The sequence below is a fragment of the Corvus moneduloides genome, unplaced genomic scaffold (genome assembly GCF_009650955.1).
Source record: "Corvus moneduloides isolate bCorMon1 unplaced genomic scaffold, bCorMon1.pri scaffold_94_arrow_ctg1, whole genome shotgun sequence".
Taxonomy (NCBI): Eukaryota; Metazoa; Chordata; class Aves; order Passeriformes; family Corvidae; genus Corvus; species Corvus moneduloides.
The window spans coordinates 119,381-135,854 of NW_022436938.1; the positions used below are offsets into that span (position 1 = coordinate 119,381).

The 16,474-nt window shown below is 62.3% G+C and overlaps 2 protein-coding genes across 6 annotated transcripts in view; both read left to right on the forward strand.

The window, feature by feature from the left end:
* Positions 1-16,474, forward strand: part of LOC116439058 (chromodomain-helicase-DNA-binding protein 3-like) — a gene marked incomplete at its 5' end in the record, with an annotated part of 59,939 nt that overhangs the window by 18,792 nt on the left and 24,673 nt on the right. The window contains 7 exons of the mRNA XM_032098132.1: positions 355-479; positions 1,566-1,797; positions 6,535-6,701; positions 10,851-11,028; positions 11,768-11,833; positions 14,287-14,372; positions 14,962-15,095. Of these exons, the coding sequence (XP_031954023.1) occupies positions 355-479; positions 1,566-1,797; positions 6,535-6,701; positions 10,851-11,028; positions 11,768-11,833; positions 14,287-14,372; positions 14,962-15,095 (988 nt within the window). The remainder of the gene's footprint in view (positions 1-354; positions 480-1,565; positions 1,798-6,534; positions 6,702-10,850; positions 11,029-11,767; positions 11,834-14,286; positions 14,373-14,961; positions 15,096-16,474) is intronic.
* LOC116439063 (keratin-associated protein 16-1-like) lies at positions 2,861-6,527 on the forward strand. Of its 5 annotated transcripts, none has more exons than XM_032098139.1 (4): positions 2,861-3,354; positions 3,494-3,840; positions 3,927-3,956; positions 4,008-6,527. In XM_032098139.1, exons 1-4 carry the CDS (start codon positions 3,123-3,125, stop codon positions 5,124-5,126), a joined length of 1,728 nt encoding a protein of 575 aa, XP_031954030.1. In that variant the 5' UTR covers positions 2,861-3,122; the 3' UTR covers positions 5,127-6,527. The 5 variants fall into 5 exon arrangements, with proteins under 5 accessions (XP_031954030.1, XP_031954032.1, XP_031954033.1 ...); XM_032098141.1 differs by having other exon boundaries at positions 3,494-3,778; XM_032098142.1 differs by having other exon boundaries at positions 3,927-6,527.

Here is a 16,474-nt window from a genome sequence, read left to right on the forward strand (position 1 = left end):
TTTGGGTCCCACACTGACTCCGGGGGGGGGCAGCGCCGGGGGCGCAGCAGTGGAGGTGTTTTTGGGGTGATTTTGGTGGGTTTTGGGTCCCGCACTGACTCCAGGGGGGCAGCGCCGGGGGCGCAGCAGTGGAGGTGTTTTTGGGGTGATTTTGGTGGGTTTTGGGTCCCACACTGACTCCGGGGGGGGGCAGCGCCGGGGGCGCAGCAGTGGAGGTGTTTTTTGGGGTGATTTTGGTGGGTTTTGGGTCCCACACTGACTCCGGGGGGGGGCAGCGCCGGGGGCGCAGCAGTGGAGGTGTTTTTGGGGTGATTTTGGTGGGTTTTGGGTCCCACACTGACTCCGGGGGGGCAGCGCCGGGGGCGCAGCAGTTCTGTTTCCTGCTGTCGACGCGGGCCGGGGGCCTCGGCATCAACCTGGCGACGGCCGACACCGTGGTCATCTTCGACTCGGACTGGAACCCCCACAACGACATCCAGGTGGGCACCGGGCCGGTGGCACCTGGCCAGTGTCACCCCCTGACCCCTGGCACCTGGCCAGTGTCACCTGTCCACTGTCACCCCCTGACCCCTGGCACCTGGCCAGCGTCGCCTGTCCAGTGTCACCCCCTGACCCCTGGCACCTGGCCAGCATCGCCTGTCCAGTGTCACCCCCTGGCACCTGGCCGGTGTCACCTGTCTAGTGTCACCCCCTGACCCCTGGCACCTGGCCAGTGTCACCCCCTGACCCCTGGCACCTGGCCAGTGTCACCTGTCCACTGTCACCCCCTGACCCCTGGCCGGTGTCACCTGTCCAGTGTCACCCCCTGACCCCTGGCACCTGGCCAGTGTCGCCTGTCCAGTGTCACCCCCTGACCCCTGGCACCTGGCCAGTGTCGCCTGTCCAGTGTCACCCCCTGACCCCTGGCACCTGGCCAGTGTCACCTGTCCAGTGTCACCCCCTGACCCCTGGCACCTGGCCAGTGTCGCCTGTCCAGTGTCGCCCTCCCCAGCTCCCTGTCTTCACCTACTGCCAAGTCCCTGTGGTGTCCCCAGGATGTCCCCACGGTGTCCCCACGATGTCCCCACGATGTCCCTGACCCGTCCCTGTCCCCCCAGGCCTTCAGCCAGGCACACTGCATCGGCCAGGGTGTCCCCCTGTGTCCCTGACGTGTTCCCCACCCCACCTCACCCATCTCTGGGGTGTTCCCCTCCCACCTGACGTGTCCCTGACCTGTCCCCACGATGTCCCCACGATGTCCCTGACCCGTCCCTGTCCCCCCAGGCCTTCAGCCGGGCGCACCGCATCGGTCAGTGACCCCCTATGTCCCTGACATGTCCGTGACGTGTCCCCACGATGTCCCTGATGTGTCCCCAGGGTGTCCCTGACGTGTCCCCACCCCACCTGACCTGTCCCCACGATGTCCCCACGATGTCCCTGACCTGTCCCCGCTGTCCCCAGGCTTTCAGCTGGGCGCACTGCATCGGTCATAGTGTCCCCCTGTGTCCCTGACGTGTCCCTGACCTGTCCCCACGGTGTCCCCACGATGTCCCTGCGGTGTCCCTGACCCATCCCCGTCCCCCCAGGCCTTCAGCCGGGCGCACCGCATCGGCCAGGCCAACAAGGTGATGATTTACCGCTTCGTGACGCGGGCCTCGGTGGAGGAGCGGATCACGCAGGTGGCCAAGCGCAAGATGATGCTGACGCACCTGGTGGTGCGCCCGGGGCTGGGCTCCAAGGCCGGCTCCATGTCCAAGCAGGAGCTCGACGACATCCTCAAGTTCGGCACCGAGGAGCTCTTCAAGGACGAGAACGAGGGTCAGCCCTGGGGGCACGGGGCAGGGAGCGCTGGGCTGGGCTGGGCTGGGCTGGGCTGGGCTGGGCTGGACTGGACTGGACTGGACTGGGCTGGACTGGACTGGGCTGAGCTGGGCTGGACTGGGCTGGACTGGGCTGGACTGGGCTGGACTGGGCTGAACTGGGCTGGGCTGGACTGGGCTGGACTGGGTTGTGCTGAGTTGCACTGGGCTGTGCTGGGCTGGGCTGGGCTGTGCTGAGTTGGACTGGGCTGGGCTGAGCTGGGCTGAGCTGGGCTGGGCTGGGCTGGACTGGACTGGGTTGGATTGGGCAGGGCTGGGCTGGACAGGACTGGGCTGGACTGAGCCGTGCTGGGCTGGACTGGGCTGTACTGAGATGGTGAGGATGATGATGGGCTGTGCTGGGCTGGACTGAGCCATGCTGGGCTGGGCTGGACTGGGCTGTGCTGGGTTGGACTGGGCTGGACTCAGCCATGCTGGGCTGGACTGGACTGTGTTGGGCTGGGTTGGACTGGGCTGTGTTGGACTGTGCTGGGCTGGACTGGACTGTGGTGGGCTGGACTGGGCTGCGCAGGGTTGGACTGGGCCAAACTGAGCGGTGCAGGGCTGGACTGGGCTGGACTGGGCCATGCTGGGTTGGACTGGGCTGTGCTGGGTTGGACTGGACTGTGTTGGGCTGGACTGGGCTGGACTGGGCCATGCTGGGTTGAACTGGGCTGTGCTGGGTTGGACTGGGCCGCGTTGGGCTGGACGGGGTTACGTTGGGTTGTACTGGGTTGCGTTGGGTTGTGTTGGGTTGTACTGGGCCATACTGGGCTCTACTGGGCTGTGTTGGGCTGTATTGGGCCATGCTGGGCTCTGCTGGGCTGTACTGGGCTGTATTGGACCGTGCTGGGCTGGACTGGACTGTGCTGGGCTGATTTGGGCTCTGCTGGGCCTTGCTGGGCCATGCTGGGCTGGACTGGGCCATGCTGGGCTGGACTGGGCCCTGTTGGGCTGGACTGGGCTGGACTGGACTGGGCCGTGCTGGATTGGAGTGGGCTGGTCTGGGCTGGACTGGGCTGTGCTGGGCTGGACTGGGCTGGACAGGGTTGTGCTGGGCTGGACTGGGCTGGACTGGGCCGTGCTGGGCTGGACTGGGCCGTGCTGGGCCACGTTGGAGTGACAGAGCCGTGTCACGTCGCGTTGGCGTGTCCGGCCGTGTCAGAGCGTGCGGGGCCGTGCTGGTGCGGGGCCGTGTCCCAGCGCGTCCCAGCACATCCCAGTGTGTCCCAGCGTGTCCCAGCATGTCCCGGTGTGTCCCAGTGCATCCCAGCATGTCCGGCCATGTCCCAGCGTGTCCCAGCGCGTCCGAGCGTGTCCCAGTGTGTCCCAGCACGTCCGAGCGTGTCCCAGCGTGTCCCAGTGCGTCCGGCTGCGTCCCAGCGTGTCCCAGTGTGTCCCAATGCGTCCGAGCGTGTCCCAGTGTGTCCCAGTGCGTCCGGCTGTGTCCGGCCGTGTCCCAGTGCGTCCCAGTGCGTCCCAGTGCGTCCCAGTGCGTCCCAGTGCGTCCGGCTGTGTCCGGCTGTGTCCGGCCGTGTCCCAGCGCGTCCCAGCGCGTCCCAGTGCGTCCGGCTGTGTCCGGCCGTGTCCCAGCACGTCCCAGCGTGTCCCTGTTGGTGCGGGGCCGTGTCCCAGCATGTCCGGCTGTGTCCCAGCGTGTCCCAGTGCGTCCCAGTGCGTCCCAGTGCGTCCGGCTGTGTCCGGCCGTGTCCCAGCGCGTCCCAGCGTGTCCCTGTTGGTGCGGGGCTGTGTCCCAGCACGTCCAAGCATGTCCCAGTGCGTCCCAGCGTGTCCCTGTTGGTGCGGGGCCGTGTCCCAGCACGTCCGAGCGTGTCCCAGTGCGTCCCAGTGTGTCCCAGTGCGTCCGGCTGTGTCCAGCTGTGTCCCAGCGCGTCCCAGCGTGTCCCTGTTGGTGCGGGGCCGTGTCCCAGCATGTCCCAGTGTGTCCCAGTGCATCCCAGCATGTCCCTGTTGGTGCGGGGCCGTGTCCCAGCATGTCCCAGTGTGTCCCAGTGCATCCCAGCGTGTCCGGCTGCGTCAGAGCATGCAGGGCCGTGTTGGTGCAGGGCCGTGTCCCAGCGTGTCCAGCTGCGTCCCAGTGCGTCCCAGTGCGTCCGAGTGTGTCCCAGAATGTCCGGCCACGTGCCAGCACATCCGGCCGTGTCCCAGCGTGTCCGGCCGTGTCCCAGTGCGTCCCAGCGTGTCCGGCCGTGTCCCAGCGTGTCCGGCCGTGTCCCAGTGCGTCCCAGCGTGTCCGGCCGTGTCCCAGCGTGTCCCAGCGTATCCGGCTGTGTCCCAGCCCATCTGGCCACATGCCAGGGTGTCCCAGCGTGTCCCAGTGCGTGCCGGTGCATCCCAGCGCGTCCCAGCATGTCCCAGTGCGTCCCAGTGTGTCTGGCCGTGTCCCAGCACGTCTGGCCACGTACCAGCGCGTCCCAGTGTGTCCCAGCCCGTCCGGTCGTGTCCGAGTGCATCCCAGTGTGTCCCAGCATGTCCGGCCATGTCCGAGCGTGTCCGGCCACGTCCCAGCACGTCCCAGTGTGTCCCAGCACATTCCAGTGTGTCCCAGTGTGTCCCAGCGTGTCCCAGCGCATCCAGCCATGTCCCAGCGCATCCAGCCACGCCCCAGCGCGTCCGGCCGTGTCCGAGCGCATCAGGCTGCGTCCCAGCATGTCCCAGTGCACCCCAGCATGTCCCAGCGTGTCCCAGTGTGTCCCAGCGCATCCGGCCATGTCCGAGCGCGTCCGGCCACGTCCCAGTGTGTCCCAGTGCGTCCCAGTGCATCCCAGTGCATCCAAGTGTGTCCCAGAATGTCCGGCCACGTGCCAGCACATCCGGCCGTGTCCGAGCGTGTCTGAGCGTGTCCGGCCGTGTCCCAGCGTGTCCCAGCACATCCGGCCGTGTCCCAGCCCATCTGGCCACATGCCAGGGTGTCCCAGCGCGTCCCAGCATGTCCCAGTGCGTCCCGGTGCGTCCCAGCGTGTCCGGCCGTGTCCTAGCGTGTCCCAGCGCATCCGGCCGTGTCCCAGCCCATCTGGCCACATGCCAGGGTGTCCCAGCACGTCCCAGCATGTCCCAGTGCGTCCCAGCGTGTCCGGCCGTGTCCCAGCGTGTCCCAGCGCATCCGGCCGTGTCCCAGCCCATCTGGCCACATGCCAGGGTGTCCCAGCGCGTCCCAGCATGTCCCAGTGCGTCCCGGTGCGTCCCAGCGTGTCTGGCCGTGTCCCAGCATGTCTGGCCACGTACCAGCGCGTCCCAGTGTGTCCCAGCACGTCCGGCCGTGTCTGAGCGTGTCCAGCCATGTCCCAGCACGTCCCAGTGTGTCCCAGCACATTCCAGTGTGTCCCAGCGTGTCCCAGCGTGTCCCAGCGCATCCAGCCATGCCCCAGCGCGTCCAGCCGTGTCCGAGCGCATCAGGCTGCGTCCCAGCATGTCCCAGTGCACCCCAGCATGTCCCAGCGTGTCCCAGTGTGTCCCAGCGCATCCGGCCATGTCCGAGCGCGTCCGGCCACGTCCCAGTGTGTCTCAGTGCATCCCAGTGCATCCCAGTGCGTCCCAGTGCGTCCGGCCATGTCCAAGCACGTCCGGCCACGTGCCAGCGTGTCCGGCCGTGTCCCAGTGCGTCCCAGCACATCCCAGTGTGTCCCAGTGCATCCCAGCGTGTCCCAGTGCATCCGGCCATGTCCAAGCGCGTCCGGCCACGTCCCAGCGTGTCCCAGCGTGTCCCAGTGTGTCCCAGCGCATCCCAGCACATCCCAGTGTGTCCCAGTGCATCCCAGCGTGTCCCAGCGCATCCGGCTATGTCCGAGCGTGTCCGGCCACGTCCCAGTGTGTCCCAGCACATCCCAGTGTGTCCCAGCACATCCCAGTGCATCCCAGCGTGTCCCAGCACATCCCAGTGTGTCCCAGTGCATCCCAGCGTGTCCGGCCACGTGCCAGCGTGTCCCAGTGTGTCCCAGTGCATCCCAGCGTGTCCCAGCGCTTCCGGTTGCGTCCCAGCACGTGCCAACGCGTCTGGCCATGTCCGAGAGCGTCCGGCTGCATGTCCCAGCACGTCCCAGTGCATCCCAGTGTGTCCCAGCGCGTCCCAGTGCATCCCAGCGCGTCCCAGTGCATCCCAGCGTGTCCCAGTGTGTCCCAGCGCGTCCCAGTGCGTCCCAGCGTGTCCCAGCGTGTCCCAGTGTGTCCCAGCGCGTCCCAGTACCTCCCAGCGTGTCCCAGTGTGTCCCAGCGCATCCCCGTGCATCCCAGCGTGTCCCAGCGTGTCCCAGCGTGTCCCAGCGCGTCCCAGTACCTCCCAGCGTGTCCCAGTGTGTCCCAGCGCGTCCCAGTGCATCCCAGCGCGTCCCAGTGCATCCCAGCGTGTCCCAGTGCGTCCCAGTGCGTCCCAGTGCGTCCCAGTGCATCCCAGCGCGTCCCAGTGTGTCCCAGCGCGTCCCAGTGTGTCCCAGCGCGTCCCAGTGCATCCCAGTGTGTCCCAGTGCATCCCAGCGCATCCCAGCGCGTCCCAGTGTGTCCCAGTGTGTCCCAGTGCATCCCAGTGTGTCCCAGTGCGTCCCAGCGCATCCCAGCGCATCCCAGTGCATCCCAGTGCATCCCAGCGCATCCCAGTGCATCCCAGCACGTCCCAGCGCGTCCCAGCGCGTCCCAGCACGTCCGGGCGCGTGCCAGCGCGTCACGCGGTGTGGCCACGCAGGGGACAACAAGGAGGAGGACAGCAGCGTCATCCACTACGACAACGAGGCCATCGCGCGGCTGCTGGACCGCAACCAGGACGCCACCGACGACGCCGACGTGCAGAACATGAACGAGTACCTGAGCTCCTTCAAGGTGGCCCAGTACGTCGTCAGGGAGGAGGACAAGGTGCGGCGGGGACAGCGGGGTGGGTGGGGACACCAGGGTGGGTGGGGACACAGGGATGATGGAGCTGGAGACCCTGGAGAGGATGGAGATGGAGATGATGGGATGGTGGAGATGGCGAGGATGATGATGCTGGAGATGATGGGGATGATGGGATCATGGAGAAGAAGGTGATGGGATGATGGAGATGATGAAGATGGAGATGATGGGGTGATGGAGATGATGGGGTGATGGAGATGGTGATGGTGGAGATAATGGAGAGACGATGAAGATGGGGATGATGGGACCATGGAGATGAAGGTGATGGGACAATGGAGATGATGAAGATGGAGATGATGGGAACAGTGGAGAGGAAGGTGATGGGATGAAGGAGATGATGGAGATGACGGGATGATGGAGATGGTGATGATGAGGATGATGAAGATGGGGATGATGGGAACAGTGGAGATGGAGATGATGATGATGGAGAGATGATGAAGATGGGGATGATGGGGATGGTGATGATGATGATGATGGAGATGGCGAAGATGGGGATGGTGGGATGGTGGAGATGGCAAGGATGACGATGATGGACATGATGGGGATGATGGGACCATGGAGAGGAAGGTGATGGGATGATGGAGATGATGGGGTGATGGAGATGGTGATGATGGAGATGATGGAGAGACGATGAAGATGGGGATGATGGGACCATGGAGATGGAGAGGATGATAGAGATGATGAAGATGGAGATGGTGATGATGATGATGGAGAGACGATGAAGATGGGGATGGTGGGGTGATGGAGATGGAGAGGATGGTGATGATGATGGAGAGACGATGAAGATGGGGATGATGGGACCATGGAGATGGAGAGGATGATGGAGATGATGAGGATGATGGGGTGATGGGGATGATGAAGATGAGGATGATGGGACCATGGAGAGGATGACGATGATGATGATGATGATGGAGATGATGGGAACAGCGGAGATGGAGATGATGATGATGGAGAGATGATGAAGATGGGGATGGTGGAGATGGTGATGGTGATGATGATGGAGATGGCGAAGATGGGGATGATGGGATGGTGGAGATGGTGAGGATGATGATGATGGAGATGATGGGGATGATGGGATCATGGAGAGGAAGGTGATGGGATGATGGAGATGATGGAGATGATGGGGTAATGGAGATGGTGATGGTGGAGATAATGGAGAGACGATGAAGATGGGGATGATGGGACCATGGAGATGAAGGTGATGGGACAATGGAGATGATGAAGATGGAGATGATGGGAACAGTGGAGAGGAAGGTGATGGGATGAAGGAGATGATGAAGATGGAGATGACGGGATGATGGAGATGGTGATGATGAGGATGATGAAGATGGGGATGATGGGAACAGTGGAGATGGAGATGATGATGATGGAGAGATGATGAAGATGGGGATGGTGGGGTGATGGAGATGGAGAGGATGGTGATGATGATGGAGAGATGATGAAGATGGGGATGATGGAACCATGGAGAGGATGATGGAGATGATGAGGATGATGGGGTGGTGGGGATGATGAAGATGAGGATGATGGGACCATGGAGAGGATGACGATGATGATGATGATGGAGATGGGAACAGTGGAGATGGAGATGATGATGATGGAGAGATGATGAAGATGGGGATGGTGGAGATGGTGATGATGATGATGATGGAGATGGCGAAGATGGGGATGGTGGGATGGTGGAGATGGCGAGGATGATGATGATGGAGATGATGGGGATGATGGGACCATGGAGAGGAAGGTGATGGGATGATGGAGATGATGAAGATGGAGATGATGGGGTGATGGAGATGGTGATGATGGAGATGATGGAGAGACGATGAAGATGGGGATGATGGGGTGATGGAGATGGAGAGGATGATAGAGATGATGAAGATGGAGATGGTGATGATGATGATGGAGAGACGATGAAGATGGGGATGGTGGGGTGATGGAGATGGAGAGGATGGTGATGATGATGGAGAGATGATGAAGATGGGGATGATGGAACCATGGAGAGGATGATGGAGATGATGAGGATGATGGGGTGGTGGGGATGATGAAGATGAGGATGATGGGACCATGGAGAGGATGACGATGATGATGATGATGGAGATGGGAACAGTGGAGATGGAGATGATGATGATGGAGAGATGATGAAGATGGGGATGGTGGAGATGGTGATGATGATGATGATGGAGATGGCGAAGATGGGGATGATGGGATGGTGGAGATGGCGAGGATGATGATGATGGAGATGATGGGGATGATGGGACCATGGAGAGGAAGGTGATGGGATGATGGAGATGATGAAGATGGAGATGATGGGGTGATGGAGATGGTGATGATGGAGATGATGGAGAGACGATGAAGATGGGGATGATGGGGTGATGGAGATGGAGAGGATGATAGAGATGATGAAGATGGAGATGGTGATGATGATGATGGAGAGACGATGAAGATGGGGATGGTGGGGTGATGGAGATGGAGAGGATGGTGATGATGATGGAGAGATGATGAAGATGGGGATGATGGAACCATGGAGAGGATGATGGAGATGATGAGGATGATGGGGTGGTGGGGATGATGAAGATGAGGATGATGGGACCATGGAGAGGATGACGATGATGATGATGATGGAGATGGGAACAGTGGAGATGGAGATGATGATGATGGAGAGATGATGAAGATGGGGATGGTGGAGATGGTGATGATGATGATGATGGAGATGGCGAAGATGGGGATGATGGGATGGTGGAGATGGCGAGGATGATGATGATGGAGATGATGGGGATGATGGGATCATGGAGAGGAAGGTGATGGGATGATGGAGATGATGAAGATGGAGATGATGGGATGATGGAGATGGTGAGGATGATGGAGATGATGGAGAGACGATGAAGATGGGGATGATGGGACCATGGAGATGGAGAGGATGATGGAGATGATGAGGATGATGGGGTGATGAGGATGATGAAGATGAGGATGATGGGACCATGGAGAGGATGACAATGATGATGATGATGATGATGATGATGATGATGATGGAGATGATGGGAACAGTGGAGATGGAGATGATGATGATGGAGAGATGATGAAGATGGGGATGATGGGGATGGTGGAGATGGTGATGATGATGATGATGGAGATGGTGAAGATGGGGATGATGGGATGGTGGAGATGGCGAGGATGATGATGATGGAGATGATGGGGATGATGGGACCATGGAGATGATGACGATGATGATGGAGATGATGAGGATGATGGGGATGATGGGACAATGGAGAGGAAGGTGATGGGATGATGGAGGTGATGAAGATGGAGATGATGGGGTGATGGAGATGGTGAGGACGATGGAGATGATGGAGAGACGATGAAGATGGGGATGATGGGGTGATGGAGATGGAGAGGATGATAGAGATGATGAGGATGATGGGGTGATGAGGATGATGAAGATGAGGATGATGGGGATGACGGAAATGGTGGAGATGAAGGTGATGGCACCATGGAGATGATGGGGTGATAAGGATGATGAAGATGGGGATGATGGGACCATGGAGAGGATGATGGTGATGATGATGACGATGATGATGATGATGATGGAGAGATGATGAAGATGGGGATGATGGGGTGATGGAGATGGTGATGATGATGGAGAGACGATGAAGATTGGGATGATGGGACTATGGAGATGGAGAGGATGATGGAGATGATGAGGATGATGAAGATGAGGATGATGAGGATGACGGGAACGGTGGAGATGAAGGTGATGGGACCATGGAGATGATGACGGTGATGATGCAGATGATGAAGATGAGGATGATGGGGATGATGGGCACAGTGGAGATGGAGATGATGAGGATGATGGGGATGATGGAGATGGTGGTGATGATGATGGAGATGAGGAAGATGGGGATGATGAGACCATGGAGATGGAGACAGTGGGATGATGATGATGATGATGATGATGATGATGGAGACATTGAAGATGAGGATGACAGGAACATGGAGACAGTGGGATGATGATGATGATGATGGTGGTGATGATGATGATGATGGAGACGCTGGGGACGCTGTGACCCCTGAGGCCGGCAGGGTCCCTCGGGTGACCGCGGGTGACCGCTGTGTGTGCGGCAGATCGAGGAGATCGAGCGGGAGATCATCAAGCAGGAGGAGAACGTGGACCCCGACTACTGGGAGAAGCTGCTGCGGCACCACTACGAGCAGCAGCAGGAGGACCTGGCCCGCAACCTGGGCAAGGGCAAGCGCGTCCGCAAGCAGGTCAACTACAACGACGCCGCCCAGGAGGACCAAGGTGGGCACTGGGATGGGACTGGGACACACTGGGAGGCACTGGGATGGTGCTGGGATGGTGCTGGGAGCAGCTGGTGCAGAACCCGGGCAAGCACAAGCGCGTCCGAAAGCAGGGCAACCACAACGCTGCCACCCAGGAGGACCAAGGTGGGCACTGGGAGGGACTGGGAGTCACTGGGAGGGACTGGGACACACTGGGAGGCACTGGGATGGTGCTGGGAGTCACTGGGAGGCACTGGGATGGTGCTGGGAACAGCTGATGCAGAACCTGGGCAAGGGCAAGCGCATCCGAAAGCAGGGCAACCACAACGCTGCCACCCAGGAGGACCAAGGTGGGCACTGGGATGGGACTGGGAAGCATTGGGAGGTACTAGGAGGGACTGGGATGGTGCTGGGAGTCACTGGGAAGCACTGGGATGGTGCTGGGAGGAAACCTGGGCAAGGGCAAGCGCGTCCTGAAGCGGGGCAACCACAACGCTGCCACCCAGGAGGACCAAGGTGGGCACTGGGAGGGACTGGGACACACTGGGAGGTACTGGGATGGTGCTGGGAGGAAACCTGGGCAAGGGCAAGCACATCCAGAAGCGGGGCAACCACAATGCTGCCGCCCAGGAGGACCAAGGTGGGCACTGGGATGGGACTGGGACACACTGGGAGGGACTGGGACACACTGGGAGGGACTGGGACAGACTGGGAGGCACTGGGGGTGCAGTGTCCCCAACGCTGACCGTGTCCCCCAGACAACCAGTCCGAGTACTCGGTGGGCTCCGAGGAGGAGGACGAGGACTTCGACGAGCGGCCGGAGGGTGAGCGTCCCCTGTGTCCCCTCAGTGTCCCCTGTGTCCCCTGTGTCCCCTCAGTGTCCCCTGTGTGTCCCCTGTGTGTCCCCTGTGTCCCCCCTGTGTCCCCCCTGTGTCCCCCCTGTGTCCCCTCAGTGTCCCCTCTGTGTCCCCTGTGTCCCCCCTGTGTCCCCCCTGTGTCCCCCCTGTGTCCCCCCTGTGTCCCCTCAGTGTCCCCTCTGTGTCCCCTGTGTCCCCCCTGTTTCCCCCTCAGTGTCCCCTGTGTCCCCTCAGTGTCCCCTCAGTGTCCCCTCAGTGTCCCCTCAGTGTCCCCTCGGTGTCCCCTGGGTGTCTCCTCAATGACCCCCGGGTGTCCCCTCAGTGTCCCCTCAGTGTCCCCCCTGTGTCCCCCCTGTGTCCCCCCTGTGTCCCCTCTGTGTCCCCTCTGTGTCCCCTGTGTCCCCCCTGTGTCCCCTCAGTGTCCCCTCTGTCCCCTCAGTGTCCCCTGTGTCCCCTCAGTGTCCCCTCTGTCCCCTCAGTGTCCCTTCAGTGTCCCCTCTGTGTCACCTCAGTGTCCCCTATGTCCCCTCAGTGTCCCCAGTGTCCCCCCTGTGTGTCCCTTCAGTGTCCCCTGTGTGTCCCCTGTGTGTCCCCTCTGTGTCCCCTCTGTGTCCCCTCAGTGTCCCCTGTGTCCCCTCTGTGTCCCTTCAGTGTCCCTTCAGTGTCCCTTCAGTGTCCCCTCAGTGTCCCCTCTGTCCCCTCAGTGTCCCCTCTGTGTCCCTTCAGTGTCCCTTCAGTGTCCCCTGTGTCCCCTGTGTCCCCTCAGTGTCCCCTGTGTCCCCCCTCTGTGTCCCCTCTGTGTCCCCTGTGTGTCCCCAGTGTCCCCTCAGTATCCCCTCAGTGTCCCCTCAGTGTCCCCTGTGCGTCCCCTGTGTCCCCTCTGTGTCCCCTCAGTGTCCCCAGTGTCCCCTCTGTGTGTCCCCTCAGTGTCCCTTCAGTGTCCCCTGTGTCCCCCCTGTGTGTCCCCTCTGTGTCCCCTCTGTGTCCCCTCAGTGTCCCTTCAGGGTCCCCTCAGTGTCCCCTCTGTGTCCCCTCAGTGTCCCCTGTGTCCCCCCTCAGTGTCCCCTGTGTCCCCTGTGTCCCCTCAGTGTCCCTTCAGTGTCCCCTGTGTCCCCCCTGTGTCCCCCCTGTGTGTCCCCTCTGTGTCCCCTCTGTGTCCCCTCAGTGTCCCTTCAGGGTCCCCTCAGTGTCCCCTCTGTGTCCCCTCAGTGTCCCCTGTGTCCCCCCTCAGTGTCCCCTGTGTCCCCTGTGTCCCCTCAGTGTCCCCTCAGTGTCCCCTGTGTCCCCCCTGTGTCCCCTCAGTGTCCCCTCTGTGTCCCCTCTGTGTCCCCTCAGTGTCCCCTGTGTCCCTTCAGTGTCCCCTGTGTCCCCCTGTGTCCCCCCTGTGTGTCCCCCCTGTGTCCCTTCAGTGTCCCCTCAGTGTCCCCTCTGTCCCCTCAGTGTCCCTTCAGTGTCCCCTCTGTGTCCCCTCAGTGTCCCCAGTGTCCCCCCTGTGTGTCCCCTCAGTGTCCCCTGTGTCCCCCCTCTGTGTCCCCTCTGTGTCCCCTCTGTGTCCCCTCAGTGTCCCCTGTGTCCCCTCAGTGTCCCCTCAGTGTCCCCTCTGTCCCCTCTGTGTCCCCTCTGTGTCCCTTCAGTGTCCCTTCAGTGTCCCCTGTGTCCCCTCAGTGTCCCCTGTGTCCCCCCTCAGTGTCCCCTCTGTGTCCCCTCTGTGTCCCCTGTGTCCCCTCAGTGTCCCCTCAGTGTCCCTTCAGGGTCCCCTCAGTGTCCCCTCAGTGTCCCCTCAGTGTCCCCTCTGTCCCTTCAGTGTCCCCTCAGTGTCCCCAGTGTCCTCAGTGTCCCCTCAGTGTCCCCTGTGCGTCCCCTGAGTCCCCTCAGTGTCCCCTGTATCCCCTCAGTGTCCCCGCAGTGTCCCCTGTGCGTCCCCTGAGTGCCCTCAGTGTCCCCTGTGTCCCCCCTGTGTGTCCCCTCAGTGTCCCCTCAGTGTCCCCTCAGTGTCCCCTCAGTGTCCCCTCTGTGTCCCCTCTGTGTCCCCTCAGTGTCCCCTGTGTCCCCCCTGTGTCCCCTGGGGGGTTTCAGGGTGTCCCACAATGGGGCCAGGGTGCAGGGGAAGGGTCAGGGTGTCCCAAGGGGGTCTGGGGCACCCCAAGGGGGGTCAGGGTGTCCCAAGGGGGTCTGGGGCACCCCAAGGGGGGGTCAGAGTGGCCCTAAAGGGGGGTCAGGGTGTCCCAAGGGTGTTTTGGGCACCCCAAGGGGGGGTCAGGATGTCCCAAGGGGGTTTGGGGTGTCCTGGGAGGGGTCAGGGTGTCCCAAGGGGGTTTGGGGCACCCCAAGGGGGGGTCAGGGTGTCCCAAGGGGGTCTGGGGCACCCCAAGGGGGGGTCAGGGTGCCGTGGGGGGGTCCTGACCCCTCCCCTCCCCCAGGCCGGCGTCAGTCCAAGCGGCAGCTGCGGAACGAGAAGGACAAACCCCTCCCCCCACTGCTGGCCCGGGTGGGCGGCAACATCGAGGTGAGGGGACACCGCGGGCTTGGGGACACCCTCAGGGGGCTTGGGGACACCCTCTGGGGCTTGGGGACATCCCCAGAGGGCTTGGGGACACCTCAGGGGCTTGGGGACACCTCAGGGGGCTTGGGGACACCTCAGGGGCTTGGGGACACCTCAGGGGCTTGGGGACACCCCCAGGGGGCTTGGGGTCACCTCAAGGGGCTTGGGGACATCCCCTGGGGGCTTGGGGACATCCCCAGAGGGCTTGGGGACAGCTCAGGGGCTTGGGGACACCTCAGGGGGTTTGGGGACACCCCAGGGGGCTTGGGGACAGCTCAGGGTCTTGGGGACACCTCAGGGGGCTTGGGGACACCCTCTGGGGCTTGGGGACATCCCCTGGGGGCTTGGGGACACCCCCTGGGGGCTTGGGGACACCCCAAGGCCACCTGTGTCACCTGCAGGAGGGGTCAGGGGGTGCTCGGACAGCTGAGTGTGACCTCTCAACACCTGGGTCCCCCAAATCCGAGGGGTCAGGGGTCAGCTGGGGGGGGGGGACAGCCGTGTCCCCCGATGTCCCCCGATGTCCCCTGAGCGCGCCCGGTGTCCCCCGCAGGTGCTGGGGTTCAACACGCGGCAGCGCAAGGCGTTCCTGAACGCGGTGATGCGCTGGGGGATGCCCCCCCAGGACGCCTTCACCTCCCAGTGGCTCGTGAGGGACCTGCGCGGCAAAACCGAGAAGGAGTTCAAGTAGGTGACAGCGGGGACACGGGGACAGCGGGGACTTGGGGCACATTGGGGACACTGGGGACAGCGGGGACAGCGGGGACACTTGGGGACACTGGGGGACAGTGGTGATATTGGGGACACTGGGGATATTGGGGACATTGGGGACACTGGGGACATTGGGGACACCGGGGACACCGGGGACTTGGGGCATATCGGGGACATCGGGGACATCAGGGACATCAGGGACACTTGGGGACATTGGGGACATGGGGGGATATTGGGGACATTGGGGACAGTGGAGACATTGGGGACATTGGGGACAGTGGGGACATTGGGGACAGCAGGGACACCGGGGACATCAGAGACATTGGGGACACCGGGGACATCAGAGACACCGGGGATACTGGGGACATCAGGGACACTGGGGATACTGGGGACATTGAGGACATCGGGGATACTGGGGACACTGGGGACAGTGGAGACATTGGGGACAGCAGGGACACTTGGGGACACTGGGGACATCCTGGACATTGGGGACATTGGGGACACCGGGGACATTGGGGACATCAGGGACACTGGGGATACTGGGGACATTGGGGACATTGGAGACATTGGGGATATTGGGGACACCGGGGACATTGGGGATAGCGGGGACATTGGGGACACTGGGGACATCGGGGACTTGGGGCATATCGGGGACACTGGGGACAGCAGGGACATTAGGGGCATCAGGGACATTGGGGACACTGGGGACATTGGGGACATGGGGGACATTGGGGACATCAGGGACACTGGGGATACTGGGGACATCAGGGACATTGGGGACAATGGAGACACCGGGGACATCGGGGACATTGGGGACATCGGGGACACTGGGGACACCGGGGAGGGGCGGTGGCACTGGGGACAGGCGGTGGCATCGAGGACTGGTGGTGGCATCGGGGGCAGGTGATGTCAGGGACAAGCAGTGACATCGGGGACAGGCGGTGGCACTGGGGACAGGCGGTGGCACCGGGGATGAGGGGTGACATCAGGGACAGGCGGTGGTGGCACTGGGGATGAGGGGTGACATCAGGGACAGGCGGTGGCACTGGGAACAGGCGGTGACATCGGGGACAGGTGGTGACACTGGGGATGAGGGGTGACATCAGGGACAGGCGGTGGCACTGGGAACAGGCGGTGACATCGGGGACAGGCGGTGGTGACACTGGGGATGAGGGGTGACATCAGGGACAGGCGGTGGCACTGGGAACAGGCGGTGACATCGGGGACAGGGGTTGACACCGCACGGTGGCACCGGGGACAGCTGATGTCAGGCACAGATGGTGGCACCGGGGACGGGTGGTGGCCGCGTAGCGAGGTAGCCACGTGTCCCCACATGTCCCCACACATCCCCTCAC

Excerpts from the sequence above, each read along its gene's own strand:
- LOC116439063 (XM_032098138.1), top strand. The coding sequence starts at position 3,083 with ATGTCCCGGTGTGTCCCAGTGCATCCCAGCATGTCCGGCCATGTCCCA. Across the intron at positions 3,355-3,493 it reads GTCCCAGTGCGTCCGGCTGT|CGTGTCCCAGTGCGTCCCAG; the intron begins GTCCGGCTGTGT and ends GCTGTGTCCCAG. Across the intron at positions 3,789-3,926 it reads GCATGTCCCAGTGTGTCCCA|CTGCGTCCCAGTGCGTCCCA; the intron begins GTGCATCCCAGC and ends CAGCGTGTCCAG.